The sequence below is a fragment of the Pezoporus occidentalis genome, unplaced genomic scaffold (genome assembly GCF_034315485.1).
Source record: "Pezoporus occidentalis ecotype Australia unplaced genomic scaffold, CSIRO_AGI_Poc_V1 ctg221, whole genome shotgun sequence".
NCBI classification, from domain to species: Eukaryota; Metazoa; Chordata; class Aves; order Psittaciformes; family Psittacidae; genus Pezoporus; species Pezoporus occidentalis.
Genome location: NW_026914084.1, coordinates 247,099 through 263,424, shown reverse-complemented (window position 1 = coordinate 263,424; position 16,326 = coordinate 247,099). Strand labels below are relative to the sequence as shown.

At 53.4% G+C, this 16,326-nt stretch overlaps 2 protein-coding genes across 4 annotated transcripts in view; one reads left to right on the top strand and one right to left on the bottom strand.

The window, feature by feature from the left end:
- Positions 1 to 3,351, top strand: part of SGSM3 (small G protein signaling modulator 3) — a 29,258-nt gene extending 25,907 nt beyond the window's left edge. For both annotated transcript variants that reach the window (XM_062620482.1, XM_062620484.1), the window contains exons 20-22: positions 184 to 306; positions 1,741 to 1,801; positions 2,142 to 3,351. In XM_062620482.1, the coding sequence (XP_062476466.1) occupies positions 184 to 306; positions 1,741 to 1,801; positions 2,142 to 2,225 (268 nt within the window). In that variant the 3' untranslated portion in view covers positions 2,226 to 3,351. The remainder of the gene's footprint in view (positions 1 to 183; positions 307 to 1,740; positions 1,802 to 2,141) is intronic.
- Positions 3,352 to 4,879: 1,528 nt separating this feature from the next.
- The window catches only part of MRTFA (myocardin related transcription factor A), a 48,243-nt gene continuing 36,796 nt past the window's right edge, over positions 4,880 to 16,326 (bottom strand). For both annotated transcript variants that reach the window (XM_062620456.1, XM_062620457.1), the window contains exons 7-14: positions 15,876 to 16,031; positions 15,156 to 15,406; positions 14,663 to 14,834; positions 13,285 to 14,400; positions 11,996 to 12,127; positions 9,524 to 9,697; positions 9,060 to 9,120; positions 4,880 to 8,600 (exon numbers count right to left, since the gene is read on the bottom strand). In XM_062620456.1, coding sequence (XP_062476440.1) covers positions 8,101 to 8,600; positions 9,060 to 9,120; positions 9,524 to 9,697; positions 11,996 to 12,127; positions 13,285 to 14,400; positions 14,663 to 14,834; positions 15,156 to 15,406; positions 15,876 to 16,031 — 2,562 coding nt within the window. In that variant the 3' untranslated portion in view covers positions 4,880 to 8,100. The remainder of the gene's footprint in view (positions 8,601 to 9,059; positions 9,121 to 9,523; positions 9,698 to 11,995; positions 12,128 to 13,284; positions 14,401 to 14,662; positions 14,835 to 15,155; positions 15,407 to 15,875; positions 16,032 to 16,326) is intronic.

Here is a 16,326-nt window from a genome sequence, read left to right as displayed (position 1 = left end):
CTCTTGGCTGGAAGAAGTAGCTCTTATTGCATGAAGTGGCTCACACAAGTTTACTTGGGTTATCCAGTCCCACTGGGACTGTGGGTTGGGGTCAAGACTTGGGCTGAAAACAGGCTGTCCCAAAAGGATGGGGCTTCTTTCCCTCCTTCAGCTTAGTAATACACCTCCACCCCATTGCTGCAGTGAGCAGGTGCTGCATTTGTGGCTGGAGGTGCTGTGCTCAAGCCTGCAGACCGTGGAGAAGTGGTTCCATCCCTGGTCATTCCTGCGCAGTCCCGGCTGGGTGCAGATCAAATGTGAGCTGAGGTAAGTGTCCCCGTGGGCCTCACCGGGGTCTGGCATGGATTTCCTCCTCCCCTGCAGGAGGTGGCCCTCTCCAGTGAGCAGCAGCTTGTGCTGCCCAGACATCCCTGCTGCAGAGATTTCCTTCTGTGTGCTGAGGCAGCAGCAACTGTCTTGACAGTTTAATGCGATGCAGGGTGCCCGCCTTATCCAAGGGCTTGGCTTTTGTGTAGCTGTCTTGACAAGCAGGCAGCCCCTGCCTGCCAGCGACCTGCTGCTGTGCCCCGCACCTACTCTGATGGAGAGACTGCCTTTTTTACCTGTTGCTCTCCAGGTCCTCTACCAGCCACTGTGAGTGCAAGCAGGCAACAGGGAATGTGCTAGGGAGACAGTGGTTGTCACTGGCCAGGAAGGTGTCAAGTCACTGGCTGACCCCTGATTAAGCGAGGGAGTGATGTCAGGGGCTGACTGTGGCTTTAGTGCCTGAGCTTGCATAAAGCACATCACGTGGAGCCCAGGGCAGACATCTCATGGCATGCTCCTGGCCCTCCTGCGTCTGCGGAGCCACATCCAGTCCCAGGGAGCTGCAAAGCACCCACCATTCCAGCCCTGTTACTGCTGCCATCCTGCGGGAGCTGTCTCTTGTCCGCACCACCCTCTGGCCCCAGTGGAAGCATCTGTAGCCAGGATGCACACACCTCAGGGTGCTGTGTCCTCCCTCTGCTGCTGCTGAATGGGACCAGTCCCCTCCACCTCTACTGTCAGGGACATCCTGCGGCTGCCTTCTCGCAGCATGGGGGCAGTGCTAGTTCAGCACAGCCAAAGGATCGAGTGGGATTGGTTTGTGGATGGGCTTGGGTTTGTGTGGAGCTAGAGCAGAGGCTGATACTGCATTGCTCTCAGCCAGCTTCCTGTGGAGAGCCTCGGCTCCACCGCTGCTGCAGGAGTCAGAGGAGACCCCCACGCAGGATTTCCCCTGAGCTGGAAGGGCTGATGTGCTTGTTGCCAGGAGGTCTGAGCTCTGCATCCCTGTCCTAAGGACAGGGTTGAGGCTGTGCCTGCAACCCCTGCTTAGAGCTGGGGCCAGCGAGAGAGAGAGGGGGAGTGCATGAACTCGTAAGTGCTACTGGCAGGGATCTGCTTTCTGGAGAGGAACCTGCCACCCCTTTTTCCAGCTGAGTGCAGTCAGGGTAGCAGCATCCGAGCCTGCCCGTGCCTCCCTGCACTGCTGCATCAGGCTCTGTAGGGGTTGCACTTGAGTCACATCTTCCAGCTTCTCCTCCCAGCCTGGGCCTGACAGGATGTGAAGCCCAAAGAGGAGGGGGAAACAGGGAATGAAGGGCTGGTGATGCCTTTTCAACACCAACAAACATGCCTGAGGGCAGCAGTTGTAGGCCCAGGCTGGGGGTGTGATCTGGGGTGGGTGCGTGCATTACTATCACTCTCTTCCCATTGCAGAGTCCTTTGCAAATTCGCCTTCAGCCTCTCTCAGGACTGGGAGCTGCCGGTAAAGAGGGAGGTGAGTAGGTGGCGTCTCTCATTCTTTCCTTTAGCCAAGGGTTTCACTTTCTGCCTCTCCCAGCTCTGTGCTCCAGCCTATCCTGTGCCTCCTCTTGGGCCGGCACAGAGGCTGTGGATGGGTCTGTTTTCCCTGCCAGGGCAGGCTCTGCCTGTGATGCTGGCAGTGGGGACAGGGGAAAATGGGGCAATGCAGGCTCCTCCCTTCCCCAGTGCTCTCCAAACCGCAGGACCTCTCCCTGTTTCAGCTGTGCGGAGGTGGGAAGAGCCAGCAGGCCGCTGACACAGCCTCCCTTTTCTGGGTGCGGAGCACTGACCTGGGTCTCTGTGTTGTCCTGCAGGAGAAGGAGAAGAAGCCACTGAAGGAAGGGGTGCAGGACATGCTCGTGAAGCACCATCTCTTCAGCTGGGACATAGATGGGTGACGCCCGCCCTGCCCCATCCTGGGGAACCTTCTCAATGGCGCACACTCCTCTCCCCCATCCCCATCATCTCACCCCCTGCCCTCCCCAACCCCCCCACTTGTATCTGTGACAGAATCCTCCTCGGAGGGCTGCCAGGCCGCCGGGACAGATGGCAGCAGCACCGAGAGGCTGAGCTGCAGACCTGAGGGAGGTGATGCTCAAGAGCAACGCTGCAAAGGGACAAGTGTGTTCTCGCCACAAAAACAAGTGTCCCCTCTCTCCCTCCCTCCAAGCTTTCCCCATCTCTGACACCCCCCATCTCATGTTTGCCTCAGCCCTGCCTCCCCCCAGTGCCCGGGGAGCAGCCTGGCCCAGGGCCCTTGTGCACTGCCCCACGGGCTTATAGCCATGGGGAAGAGACACAGCCCTTGTGGGGTGGCTTTGGTCCATGAGAGCTGGTGCCATAGGCAGGTGGCACTGTGGTTGCAGGTGCATTTGGGCTGGTGAAAGACTCATGGTTGTGTGGGAGCAGGGATGGCAAATCCTCCCCCTGCCAGCCAAGGGCTTGCCTTTGCTAGGGAGAGGGATGGCAAATCCTGAAGCACTTGGACAAGTTCCTCTGCTCTGCAGCCAGGGTTGAGAAGGGACAACTGGCATCACCCTCATCCCACCTCCCTGGCACTGGTGTGTGGGGTGTTGACAAGAGGTGCCTAATGGCACTGGCCTGTTACCAGTGTGACAGCCTTAGGGGATGGGCTGTGTCTCCTCTGGGAGCAGACAAAAAACCACCTCTCCCCTAAACAAGTGTTTCTTGCTGTCATTTTAGTCTCTAGGTGATTTTTACTGTTAACCAAAAAGCTGTAAATGAACTCCAGGAATGTGTGTATATTTGGCACCATTGTAGCTCAGGATGAGGTTCAGGTTGGAGCTGGCTCAGGGAGATGTAACTCGTCCTCCTCGCCCTGCGGTGGCAGCGGGGACGCAGGTCGGGAGTGGAGAATTGCTGCTTTGTGGTGGTGGCTCTGGATATGGAGTCTGTGACTTTCTACTGAAAGCGCTTGTCTGTGAGCACAAACTACTCATGGAATGACACTAGATTCTTACTTTATTTGGTGGGTTTGTAAATAAACTGCATCTTGGGAGAGTGCTGGGCTCTGGCTTTTGTTTTCTGACAGGGCCAGGATGTGATTTAATTCTTCGTTTCTGTTCTTTGATAATTAGGACCCCATTTCTGCGCTGGCTGCCGTTAGCATCAAGCTGAGGTCTCCATTCAGCCTGCACTGGCACTTTGGGGGGGCTCCTCACCAGCCTTGCATCAGACCAGCAGCTGGGGCAGGAGCAGTTGTGCTGCCAGCAGTGGCCTCTCTGCCACCCGTCCTCCCTGAAGGGCAGCAGAAAAGCACAAGTAGAGGGTGTAGGGACACTGCAGGAGGAGGGCCCAGAGGGAAGGGAGCGGGGCTGGCAGGAACCAGGGCTGGGCAGGCATGGATAGCAGCATTGTCTGTACAACAGCCAGTTTCTCTACAAAAAACAGAGTCTTGGCTGCACTGTGGGATGGTAATGACACAGGGCCTGGGAGAACTGTGGGCAGAAGCTTATGGGAAGGTGGAAGTTGCAGCATGTTTGTTGATGTGAAAATGAGTGGTTTCAGTCAAGGCAATTGGAGTCAATGGATGGGCCACTCACTAGATAAGGAATTGCCTGGAGGAGTCCAAATGGAGACTAGTGAAGAGTGGTGTCCCTCAGGAGCTGGTACTGGGGGCAGTGCTGTTCAACATCTTCATCAGTGACATAGTGGGATTCAGTGCACCCCAAGCGTGATTGTGTGGTGTAGTAGACAAGCTGGAGGGAAGGGATGCCGTCCAGAGGATCCTGGACAGGTTGGAGAAGTGGGCCAGATACTGGCTGCTCAGAGGGCTGGAGCACACCTCTCATGTGAAGGCAGACTGAGAGCTGGGCTTGTTCAGCCTGGAGAAGAGAAGGCTCCAGGGAGACCTTAGAGCAGCTCCCAGTGCCTAAAGGGACCTACAAGAAACCTGGAGAAGGGCTTTTTACAAGAGAATGTAGTGACAGGACAAGGGTGATGGCTTTAAACTGACAAGAGGGGAGATTTAGATTAGATAACAGGAAGAAATTCTTCATTTATGGGGGTGGTGAGGCCCTAGCACAGGTTTCCCAGAGAAGCTGTGGCTGCCCCATCCCTGGCACTGTTCAAGGCCAGGTTAGACGGGGCTCGGAGCAACCTGCTCTAGTGGAAGGTGTCCCTGCCCGTGGCAGGGGTTTGAAACTGGATGAGCTTTAAAGTCCCTTCCAACCCAAACCGTTCTGTGACTCCGTAATTCCAGTTTGCCATCTGGCCAAGGAAGGCTGCAGCATCATGTCACCACCACAGCAGCTGTGGTCCAGACCAGCCTGCTGGGCTGGGGTGGAGGCTGTACCAGCTGCCCATGCTTCCCCTACCATCAGACCCACTTCTAGTTGCAGGGTGGGTAATTTCCATACACGGGGGAATCTCCCTGCAGCTCAGAAGGGATGAGGCACCATCACTCAAGCATCTTCTTCTTCAGGTCTGAGAAAGGCCCAGAGAGTTCATCCACCCTTAGCTGGAAAAGGCGGAGAGGCCCCAAGTTGTGTCCTCCCCCCAGGCAGAGCAGCGACACCTCTGAGCACGTGGCTGTTTGGAATTTTTTTAATAAAATGGATTTTTTTTTTTTTTTCAAATATCTGTAACTGAAAAAATAATTCAATTTAAAGATCCATTCTCTCCCCCATTAACTTGTCACTTTTAGCCGTTTCCAGTTGAACACTCGCTCTGGATCTGATGCCCCAGCACCACCCGTCTCCAGCGGTGCCGACCACCCCTCGCCGCGTGCTGCATAGTGGAAGGGAGAGTGCGCGCTACTCAAATACACGTTACAAACAAGTAGTGGTTACAGCAGAAAGATTCAGGATTACATTCAAGGTAGAGGCAGAACATCAGACTTTGTGGGTTTTCTTTCCCAGTGGGTGCAAAAACGTATGTCCGGGGGAACACCTCTTCCAACAAAGAACTATTGAACTATTATTCAAACAAATAATAGTAAGAAAGCAGAGAACTGGGCTGGCCTGCGCTGGGCACTGCTTGGGGAAAAGGCTTTCTAATCTTTCCTGGGATGAGGTACCGTTTGCCCCTCTGCCCCGGGGCACAGGGTCAGCGTTCGCTCCCCTGGCAGAAGCCCCTTGTGCAGAGGGGCTCTGGCAGGTAGGCTGGGATCCTCAGGAGGTGAGGGTCGGGCTGCTTCTGTGTCATCTGGGTTTCCTGGGGGCTCTTCAACCCATCAGCCAATTTCAAGTAATTAAACTGGTGCCATTAAATCCCTACAGCGTTTCACAAATGACAGTGGGTGGGTGAAGGCGAGTGTGAGCAGCCAGGAGCTCAGCCTGGCCCCAGCAACCCTGGGAAGGGCTACATCAGTGACAGGCACTGGCACCTCTGCCACAGGCCAGGGTCAGGCTGGGCATGCACCCTCCGCCTCTAGGAGCTCACTGCATTTCGGTTAAGTTCATTCTTTGTTTACTGGTTGCAGCTTTGCAAGTGTTTGCACAAAGCAGCCCCACAGCTGGGTGGTGGTAGTGGCTGCGGCTCACTGTGGGCTACAGAAGCAGCTGATTTTGCATGAGATAGTAGCCTCCCTTTTCTCCCTTAGCATTTGAAAGAGTCCTCCCACTACTTTCCTCCTTAAGCAACCGATTACCTCCTTTGCTCACCCGGAACCAGGGCCGGGCAGATGCCCTGGGGAAAGCACTGTAAGGCAATTGCTAATGCACCTACTGCTCCCAGGGAACACCAGGAGAGAACTGAGGGAAGGCTCAGAGAGGGCTCAAGGGGGTGTCCACCAGTCCCAGTTATTCTGTCTTTAGGACATGACACTGTAGCTTGGACAAAAGAAAGCAGGCAGTGTTCCCCAGACACTGAGGGAGGCAGATAAGAGGCTCTGCCTTGCTTACAACTGGGGAGAGAAGGGAGCAGAAGGGGGCAGAAAGGAAGGAAGCTGCCATCAGGGTCCCCCTGCAAATGATTAAGAAAGTGGCTCCCCATGCAGTTAACAAGCAAATAGGGCTCAGGAAAGCAGGAGTTTCTCCAGGCAAGGCCTCCCCCTGAGAAGAGTGCCAGGTACTAAAGGTGCAAGGGTGCAGCATGTGCCTGCTCACACCTACTCCTCCGCAGGAGGGAAAGGTGGGGACAGTCAGCATCCTCAGGGAGACATTAGAAAGGATGGCGGTTTATCCTTCCATTGCCTGAGTGGGGTCAGCAACTTAGGCTGTATGATTTCAATAGCCACCACTTCCAGCTTCGCCCTCCCCAGCTCCCCCAGCCTGGGCCCAGCTCAGGGCCCAAGCAGGGACAGCTGCCTGCTGAGGCAAAGCTAGGCTCTGTCTCCCCGGGTAAATGTGGCAGCGAGTTACTCCTAACCAACGGAGGAATTCCAAAGTGACAGGTGTAACAGCATGAGAGAGAGCCAGAGGTCCGGGTTTCCAGTGCAAAATCCTGCACAATGAATAGCATCACCATGGCTCTGGACACTTTGGAGTACTCATCTGCCCTCACAGCAGTCAGCCGCTGCCCTGAGGCACCAGCCCAGGGCCCTCCATGGCAGCAGCTCACAGTAAAGAGCCATTTGCTCTTGCCTCTTCCCCTCTGTGGGCCTAGAGGGAAGGAAGAGCAGAGGTCAGCTGCCTGTTACCTGCTCCCACTTCTCCCCCAAAAGGGGCCCTCGCAGTTGCACCACTGAGCCAGGACTCTCATGCCACACAACACCCCTTTTGCAGCACCACTTCCCCTTCCTTGCCCATCAGGGCTGACATCCCCAGCTGTCTCTTTCCACTGGGGCACCTGCTGTAGGGAGGGAACAGCACAACTGAAGGCAGGAGAGATTGCACATGGCCCCTAATGATATGTTGCTCGTTGCCAGCTGTGCCCCATGCACCACAACAGGATACTGGGATGCTTTTTTGTCCCTAACCCCCACCATGAGTGCTGTGGAAGCTGGGGGGTAGCGGGGTGCCTGCAGACTGGGCACAGCCAGAGGTCTGGGGCAGCAAAGGACAGATTTAATATGTAAGGACCTGGATTTTAGCACCTTAAAAATCTGCTTTGCAGCCCAAAGCGAGTGAAGCAAGCAGGTGTGCCTCTGCCAAGCTCAGCAGTATTTGGGAAACCAGCTCAGACACTACCAGGTTGTTGCGGAACCCGGTTCCCTTTGGCTACGTTTGGAAAAGGTGCCTGTTCTGCCCAGCTCCTCACAGCCCCATGGCAGATCAGACCCTGCCTGACAGCCAGCCAGTGGTGCAGAGGACAGCCACTGCAGCCAGCACTCCTGCCTTTGTGTCCTGTTCCAGAGGTAGAATCCCCTTCTGCAACTGTTAAACCCACTGTGCAGGGGCAGCACAACCCCCTTTATCTGCCCATCCAGCAAGGTGAGGGGTGCTTGCTTCTGGAAACAGCTCAGCCTGGTCATGCCCTGTCCCGCTGCAAGGTGTGAGGGAACTCTTGCCCAGCAACACTGTGCTCCATGTGCTGCCACCACTGCTCCTGCCTGGAGGAAGAGGGGCTGCTGGCTCCCTTCTCACCCTGGTTGGGTCAGGCTGCACAGAGCAGGTAGGAGGCCACCAGCCCCACAGCTCCTACAGCCTCTTCTGCCCCCAGCAGCCGCTGTCCCTACTCTGGTCTGGCTGTGACTTGAGCAGCAGATTTGCCTTTGCCACCGTTACCGGCTCTGTGCAGGAAGGACACTGTTGGGGGAGGAGTACAAATACTAGGAGCTCATCTCTTTTTTTTCTTTTTGGTTGACTGGCCTCTTCCCCCTGCATGCCCCTGCCCTCCCACTCCCATTCCCTTCAGTCTCTGCTCACAGAGTTACAGGCAAGAATCCCAGTGCAGCTGCAGATCATGTCCATCAAGGAAGTCTGTGGAAAAGAGACTGGGAGCTGCAGTGCTAAGGGGAGCCAGGCTCATGACGGGCCCCCCTGGCAACTCCAGCCAGTCCATGCTGTCCAAATTAGCCTCAGCCAGGTCCAGGGCTATGCCCCCAGATGGCTCGTGAGCAAAGTGCAATTCTGAGGTGTCCATAGGTGAAGGCGGATGGTCCAGGATGGCCGAGCTGCTCAGCATCTCACTGTGGAGGTCATCAATCAAGGACAGGGGCTCCGGCCCATCGTGGCCTGCCGTCAGCAGCGGGAGGCCGGTGCTGCTCTCCAGGAAGTCCTCCAGCCGGCCCACGGGCACCGGCTGCCCCAGGGACACTGGCACCGCCAGCTCTGAGGAATGGTGGCTGCTGGGCGGTGGGGAGCAGGCTGGGGCCACCGGTGGGTCTTTCCCAGCGGGGGATGACTGATCCTTGAAGTCAGCGGAAATCTCTGTACAGGAAACAAACAACAGGCAGGCTGGGGTGAGGAAAAGCTTGGCCAAACACCAGAAGGATCAGTGCCTCCCTCCCTTCTTTCCTTTCCATGGACCACTGAAACAGGGACCTCCCAGACCGAGTCATCACTGACCACCAACTGCAGTAAGGAAACTCCTGTACCCAAGCTTGGCTTGCTATGGGGAGTTTTCAGCCTGCCTTCAGGGAATTCAAGCTCTGTCCAGTATCGCAGAAGAGATGTGCCCAGATCTGATGTAGAAGAGCCACTGAGCACCTTTGTATCATACCAGTGCCTGACTGACATCTCCCTCAGGGCCTTGCTGACTGCCAATGCTGAAGGCACTGGCAGGGACGCAAGAGCAAAGACCTAGGCCATGACAGACTCTCCCCTCAGTGCTCTATAATTCCCAGGCTCAAACCCAGTCTCTGGGAAATGCTGGCTTTGCCTCCTTACCTCCACTTTCAATGAGAATGTCAAACAGGTCATCCATCTGCTGGCTGGAACAGCCGTTCTCCTGGGGAGAGCGAGTGCAGGGTTAGCTTCCTATTTACCGGGGAGCTTCCACCTTCTGCAACACCCTCAGCTGCTGGCTCTCCTCCCTCACCCCGAGATGGGTCTGTTAGCTAACAAGAACCAGCACATGGAGGCACACCATAATCCTCTGTAGCCCCAGGCTGTTTCTGGATGGGAAGATAAAGTCAGCATCTGCTGTACTACCACTCAGCAGACAGTGAGTGGCTGGGGAACTCTATCTATGGTTTAGGGTCTGCCTCAAATCCTTCAGAAGGAACTCAGCTAGGAAGCTGCAGTTGTGTCTCCATTCTCTGTCACTGGCCCAGATCAGGAATCTAAGCAGATTTACAACAGCAATGTTTCACCTGCTCTCCAAGGAAACCAAGGAGAAGAACTGCTCTCACCTGGGCCTTTGGCTGTTGTTTCATGGCCTCCTCATAGCCTGGTGGCTCTTTCATTGGGACCGAGGGAACAGAGAGAGGAGATGGAGAAGTTCCAAAAAGCGGCGTGTGCTGTTGCTGCTCCAGGTCCATCTGGGATGGAGAAAGGGCAGCAGGAGAGCCAGGCTGTGATGAGGGCTGTTTAGAAAGAAAGCAGAGGGAGAGATCAGGGGAAAGACCACACCAACTCCTGCCTCACAGCTGCTTTGAGAGACTATCATCCTTTCTCTTGGTGAGTGCTGCCAAGAGGTCTGCACTGCTCTGCTCTGCTCCAAGCAGTGTGGCTTCTTCTGTGTACTCTATGCACTATGGCTGCAGGGGTGGAAGACAGATTTCCCCTCCAACTCACAGCTGGAAATCTTTTGCTGACGTTTCTAACACTAACACAATGCCACAAACCGCCACGGGGCTGCTCCTGGATGGGGAAAGCCTCATCTGTCCAAGTGGGGAATTCCTCTAGCCCTTTGGAGAGAGAGGGCACTTCCCTTTTTGTGTTCAGCCTACTCTGCACAATATATCCAGGACTCCTCTTTTACCCACCTCTTCCTGCAGTGCCTGCTTTGGGGACACAAGCCAGCTTCACTAGCAGCCAAGTTTCAGAGCCTGATGGTGGGTGGAGGGCCCCAGAGCACTCAGCAGCACCAGGGACCTCCAAAGGAAACCCCAAGTGTTGCAGGAAGTGGTGCTCATGACTCAGCTTTACCAGATGAATCAGCACACAACTGCCCATAAGAAAAGTTAAAACAGGGATCAGGTCTTTGCCTCTACAGCAGCTATGTGTGATCCACAGCGCAGCTTGCTCCCTGGAGCAGTGATCCCCAGGTATTAGATGAATGCCAGTTCCAATACTCATGCATGTTGATGCTCTTCCCCCTCCTGTTTTCCCTGGAAAGCTGATCATCTGTTCTGTGACCTGCAGGTAGAGGAGTGACCGCAGGCCCTGGCTGGTAGAGTTGCTCTGGGGTCTGCTCTCTTCCCGAGAGGGGCTGGAATCTGGTGTTGTGCCACAGGCCCCTGGAATGTGCTGGGAGGGTACCTTTTTCCACACACACTCCTTTGCCAGGAGCACCAGTTTTCAGGGACCGTTTGTGGAAACCACTGGGGAAGAAGGGCTGTTGCTTTGGAGGTGCTGAGAAAGACAGTATGAATATGGTGTGAGACGGCTGCCCTGTGACGATCTGCAGACCTACCTTCTGACCCTACAGGGAGGCAAAAGGATTAGGAGAGTGCCACTGATCACTTTTGAATCTCCTCAAAGGTCTCAAAGCAAACCAAGGCACTGGCCCTTTGCAAAGTGGATATCCCACTCTGACCACACTAGAAACTACTCCTGTCATAGAATCATAGAATGGTTTGGGTTGGAAAGGACCTTAAGATCATCTAGTTCCAACCCCCCTGCCATGGGCAGGGACACCTCACAGTAGACCATGTCACCCAAGGCTCTGTCCAACCTGGCCTTGAACACTGCCAGGGATGGAGCATTTATCATGTCTTTGGGCAACCTGTTCCAGTGCCTCACCACCCTCACAGTAAAGAACTTCTCCCTTATATCCAATCTAAACTTCTCCTGTTTTAGTTGTCATATTCTTTCCAAGATCTCACACAGAAGTGATCCTAACAAGCTCTAAAAACTCTTCATAATATTTCTGTATTTTGATTACATGTTAGAGACAGCTAAAAATCGGCTAGAAAGGGAGGAGATGCACAACTATCCCCTGAGAAGGGATAAAGCCAGAAGTGCTCTCTTTCCTGAATCACAAAGAGATGATTAACAGATGTGCTCAAGGTACATACAGGAATGGAAACCTCAGCATGTTCATCAGTACCAGAGAGTAATAGGTCCCATCCTTTCATCCCTGTCAGAGCTCAGATGCCACCTTCAGCAGCAGACATACTGCCCACACCACCCTCTATGTAGCCACCTTTTCAGTTCAGTAGCAGTCCTTCAAGAAGCAGGAACACCACTGTGAACCAATTCTGGCCTCTCACCATTTTTAACTGATAGACAATGCTTATTTAAAACACCCGCTGGTATTCTGCCCAAATGTAAGACCAAAAGGCAGAAGCTAGGAAATTGTCATGGTTTAGTCCAAAGCTCTTCGCTGTAAAGCCTCCACAACTCATCCAAGCATCCCCATGGACACTCAGTGCTCCTGAAACCTCATGTCTGAGGAGCAATCTCCCTTACAGCTAGTTCAGGAGGAGGAGGGGGGAACAGAGAGGCTGTGCCAGACACCCTTTCTGCTGCCGTGTTCAAACTCAAAACCCAACATCTCATGCAGCTGCAAGCTGTGGCAGAAGCTGCTGTGAGATCTCACTTGCTGTGATGATGGTATCTGACCAGGATTGTGCACGTGTTCCCTTCCTGGCACTGCTACAAACCCTGGCAGCAGGCAAAGAAAAACAAGGAAGAAAAGGGAGCAAGGAGTGAGCTACCTTTCTGACAGACTGGTTTAGTCCTCTGGGCTGCTGCAGCTGCTTCTGCTGCTGCGTGGGCTGCTGAGGGGTGCTTGCAGGTAGCTGACACTGTGGTTGGCTGGAAGTTTTAGCGGGCGATGATTGTACTTTCTGGAAAGAAAAGGGTATCCATGAGAAGGGTATCCATTCCCCAGACACAACATGGAACAAGGCTTGTGTTTCTCAAAGGATTTATGAAGTTTGTTTTTCCCCCACTCACTATTCTTTAGGGAATTCAGTGATTCGTTCTGTTTCACCAAGCAGAGAAATCAGACTGGGATGGGATTCAGAGTCCCAGAAGAGGAAGTGGTACCAGTCTAAATCCCTGGGCTATCCATGACATCCCTCGAGGGCTAGCAGACCTGACACAGGACCTGGGCCCTTCTGGAGGAGCGGCTGGAGTTCAGGTGAGATACCCCAGGGTATCAAGAGTGACACCGGATGCTGGTATTTAGACAGCTGCCTGCTACACAGCAAATGCTTAGTGCCTGTCCCTGGTGGCAGACACTGCCACTTGCTCTGCAGAAGGTGCAAGAAATGTAGCAGCACAGAATCAAAATCATCTCTGCCATGAAAGATGCTGGGGGTTGACTTATGCCATAAAACCTAAGCATATTTATTCCTTCCTGGAAGAAATGCTCGGAACAATTCTGCTAAGTGCTGAGCTCATGCCAGCCAGGGAATAGTAGATCATCTCTGATGAAAGACTCCGTTAACACTGAAATACTGACATGCATTAAAGCAAAGAGCAGTCAAAAAGCAAACAGACTGCTCCCAGGGTCTGATTTCAGCTTTCAGTAGATCAGGTGACCTATCTATCATTCTGACTATGCTCCCCAGTAAAGGACAAGAGGTGAAATACACTCTGCTTTTTTTACTATATCACAGGCATAGTTGTTCTGCCACTAGTGAAATGTGGCAGCAAACCCTTGTCCTCCAAGCTTGAGATCCTGCCTGACAAAAGGCAGAAGAGTTTGTGTTTGGAAGAATGCTGAACAGCCTGTGAAGCACACAGTCAGTCCTGCATTGCTGTACACAGTTCATCACTGTCAAATTCCAGGCTTTCTGCTGAAGATCTGCTTACACTGCTTTGTTTCACAAAGCCATAATCTACCAGCCCTCGTAGTGGGCAACTCAGCCATTTTAGTATTTACTGCACTGAATTTCCACCATATTAAGTCACTATATGCTTGACTTGACCAGGATCAGGAAGAGGGAGAGACAAACCCAACTGCCTGCAGCAGGGATATGATCTAACCCTTGCCCACCTGCAAGGTCGGGCAGCTACTCCCTGCCTTCCCATGTGGCGAGAGGCCCTGCCTCTCGGTGCTCTGCTTGGTCACGGTGAGGACGATGTGGGTCCCTGTGGAGTCAGTGATGAGGGTGGGGGGCGGACTGCCCTTGATGAGGTCGCTCAGGGAGCTCCCTTGCTGGCCAAGGAAAAGCCGAGGGCTGTGGGACTGGCACGGTGGCTCTGCTTCCGCGGCTGGCACCTCCTGCTTCACCATCACGGCTTTCTTTGGCACTGGGCTTGGATTCGAAGTGTCCATTTGGCTAGCAGTTGGTGCAGGGCTGAACTGGTCTGTTTGGCCACTGGATTGCTTTGCAGACTGGCAACTCAGGAAACCATTTTCACTCTTGACCTGAATGCCAAATGCTGCTGGGTTGGAGGCAAGGGCTGTTCCTTCTCCTGCAGCCGCTAGGGCCGGTAGTGACTGCTGAGAGCGCTTCTCCTGCTCTAGCTGTAGTCTAAGCATCTCAACCAGCTGCTGCTTCTGCTTCAGCATGCGGGTGAGTTCCTCGATCTGCTTGTCCTTCTCCTGCAGCATCTGGTCCTTGTCCCTAACTTCTGCATCTTTGCTGTTACCAGTGTTACACCGCTCCGACCTGGGTGCTGCATTTACACTGCAGGAGGCAGACTTGGAGCTTTCTTCCTTCACCAGGAACTGCACTGGAGATGCTTGCAAGGTGAGCTGGGTCAGGGGTGAGGTCACCATCTCTCCAAAGGTGTCTCCGGTGGCTGAGTTCTCATCCCCTGTGCTCATCTGCGAGCGCTCAGAAGGAGTTGGAGAAACAGGAGGAGTCGAGCCTGTGCTGCCAAACTTCATCACACCACCACCAGTGACTGTGGCCACAACTACTTCTGCTGGTGCAATGCCAGTGGTGACCAGGGCTGGCCCTGTGCTCAGCCTGGCAGCAGGGAAGGCTACCACCACTTCGGCAGCTTTTGGGAGCATGGCTGCTGTGCTGGGCTTGGGAGTGGGGGTTGTTTGGCCGGCTGCACCGTTCTGCTCTTGGTAAGCTCTGAGACGCTCAATCAGGTCCGTCTTTGTGCCTGAGACAGGCAAGGCCCTCAACTTCAGCTCTTGCTTCAGCTCTGCTACCTGAATCAGGGAAAAAAAGGGAGGCAACATTAAGAGAACATAGACTCCAGAACAACTCTTAACAGTTACCAGAGCCATGAGACAAAGGCCTCCTGCAGGCCAACAAACCTACACCACAGGTACAGACTGCAGGGTAGCAATACCAGCTACTGTCACTAAATCCTGTCAGCCCACTTCAGCCCTGCTCTGGGGCAGCAACACTGTTCAGTACTGCCCTCCAACGACGGCAAAAAAGGGGCTACGCAGCTTCACAGGAATTTACCTTCATCTCATCTAGGTTGGCAGGGAGAGGGCCAGGCTTGCCCACTGCAGCATTACTGTTTTGTCGCATCAGCCCACTGGAACCAGAGGATACCGAAGATGCGCTGCTGACTGTGGCAGAGAGACTGCGTACAGCAGGGGCACTGGCACCACTCTGCTGCTCTCCTGGAGGCCTGCAGGGAAAGAAAAAACACAGGCATCAAAACCAAGCTACAAAGGCAATGAAGGCCCTTAGTGTCAACAATCACATAGTTCAGAAACATCTGGGTCACTAGTGTCATCCTAGACATTAAACCACACCAATGCCTTTGACAATATCCATGACCCTTACTCTGGCAACCAATTCACTTCAGGCCCTTTTGCCTGTTGCAACCTAACAAAATTTAAACGTGTTACACCCAATCACCACACCTCACCCCAGAACACATTGCTTCTAATAACAGTACTGGAAAGCAAGTGCTTCCTAAGAGAGTGCTGCCATTTAGGACCCATACTTTGGTGGGGCTGGCAGGATGGTCTGATAGTTGTAGTGCTGCTGCTGCTGGTTGAGGATCTGAAGCTGGAGAAAGAGCTGCTGCTGCTGCAGTATTTTGGCATAGGATGAATCCATGGGAGGAGCTCCCTTGTCCTGCTTTTGGTCCGGGGGAATATACTGATGATATTTAAGCTTCTTGACTTTTGGCTTCAACTCCTTGGCTTTTTTACTGCGCTGAGACTTCTCACTAGCAGACTTGGGCTGGCTTTGCTATTTAGAAAAAAAGGAGGAAGCAAATAAGAATGGAAACACTGAAATAATATAACACCCCATGTAAACCAGAACATACACTGGAATTTTCATTTCAAAATTCTCCAGATTTGACCTCAGTGTCTTTCCTTGCCTCTCTAACTTAGGCAACAGTATGGTCACAGCACCTGCAGCAGCTTACACTGCACCATAATGCAGGTCACCTTTTCCAGCACACCAGATCACTTGCTCATCCAGTGCAGACTCATTCAGATACTCCTGATTGTTTCAAAACACTCTGCATTCAGGACCCATTTTACAGAATGTTAAATACGTTGCAACCAGTGTCAGAGGAAGACGCCCACACAAAATCAGCTCTCCCTCCTTTGCATCTGCCAACATAGTATTTCCAGCTCCAAACCTTTTTCAGAGTAACCATCTTATTGTAGTCTTCAGATTACAAGTATGAAGAAATCAGCCAAAATAGTACCTTAATGAGTGTTGGTGGGGGCTTGGCAGCAGTAAGAGCTGCTCCATTGGTAAGACTAGGGGGCAGAAGAGGCGGAGGTGGCAGAGGTGGGGGTGGCTGTTCAGGTAGGAAAAGTGTTTCACTGGAGTCTGCGCTGATCTGCAATTGGGATGTACCCTGCAGACACAGAAGAAGGCACGGTGAATACACATACAAGGAAGGAAACAGTTTAAAGAGAGTGCAGGAAATGTCCACTTCCAGGGAAGCAGCACAGGTTTCAAGTCATTAATCTGACTCCTTTAACTCACTGCTCCAGTTATCCCTGAGAAGCAGCACATCTTCTCAGAGGAGAAAATGAATCAAAATTCCACACTTGTATCTCCCAGCTTTGCCTGCCAGAATCAGTCACACACAGGCTGTATCACCAAGTGATGGTTGCTCCCCTTCCCCACACTGCACTACTACGGGGGCT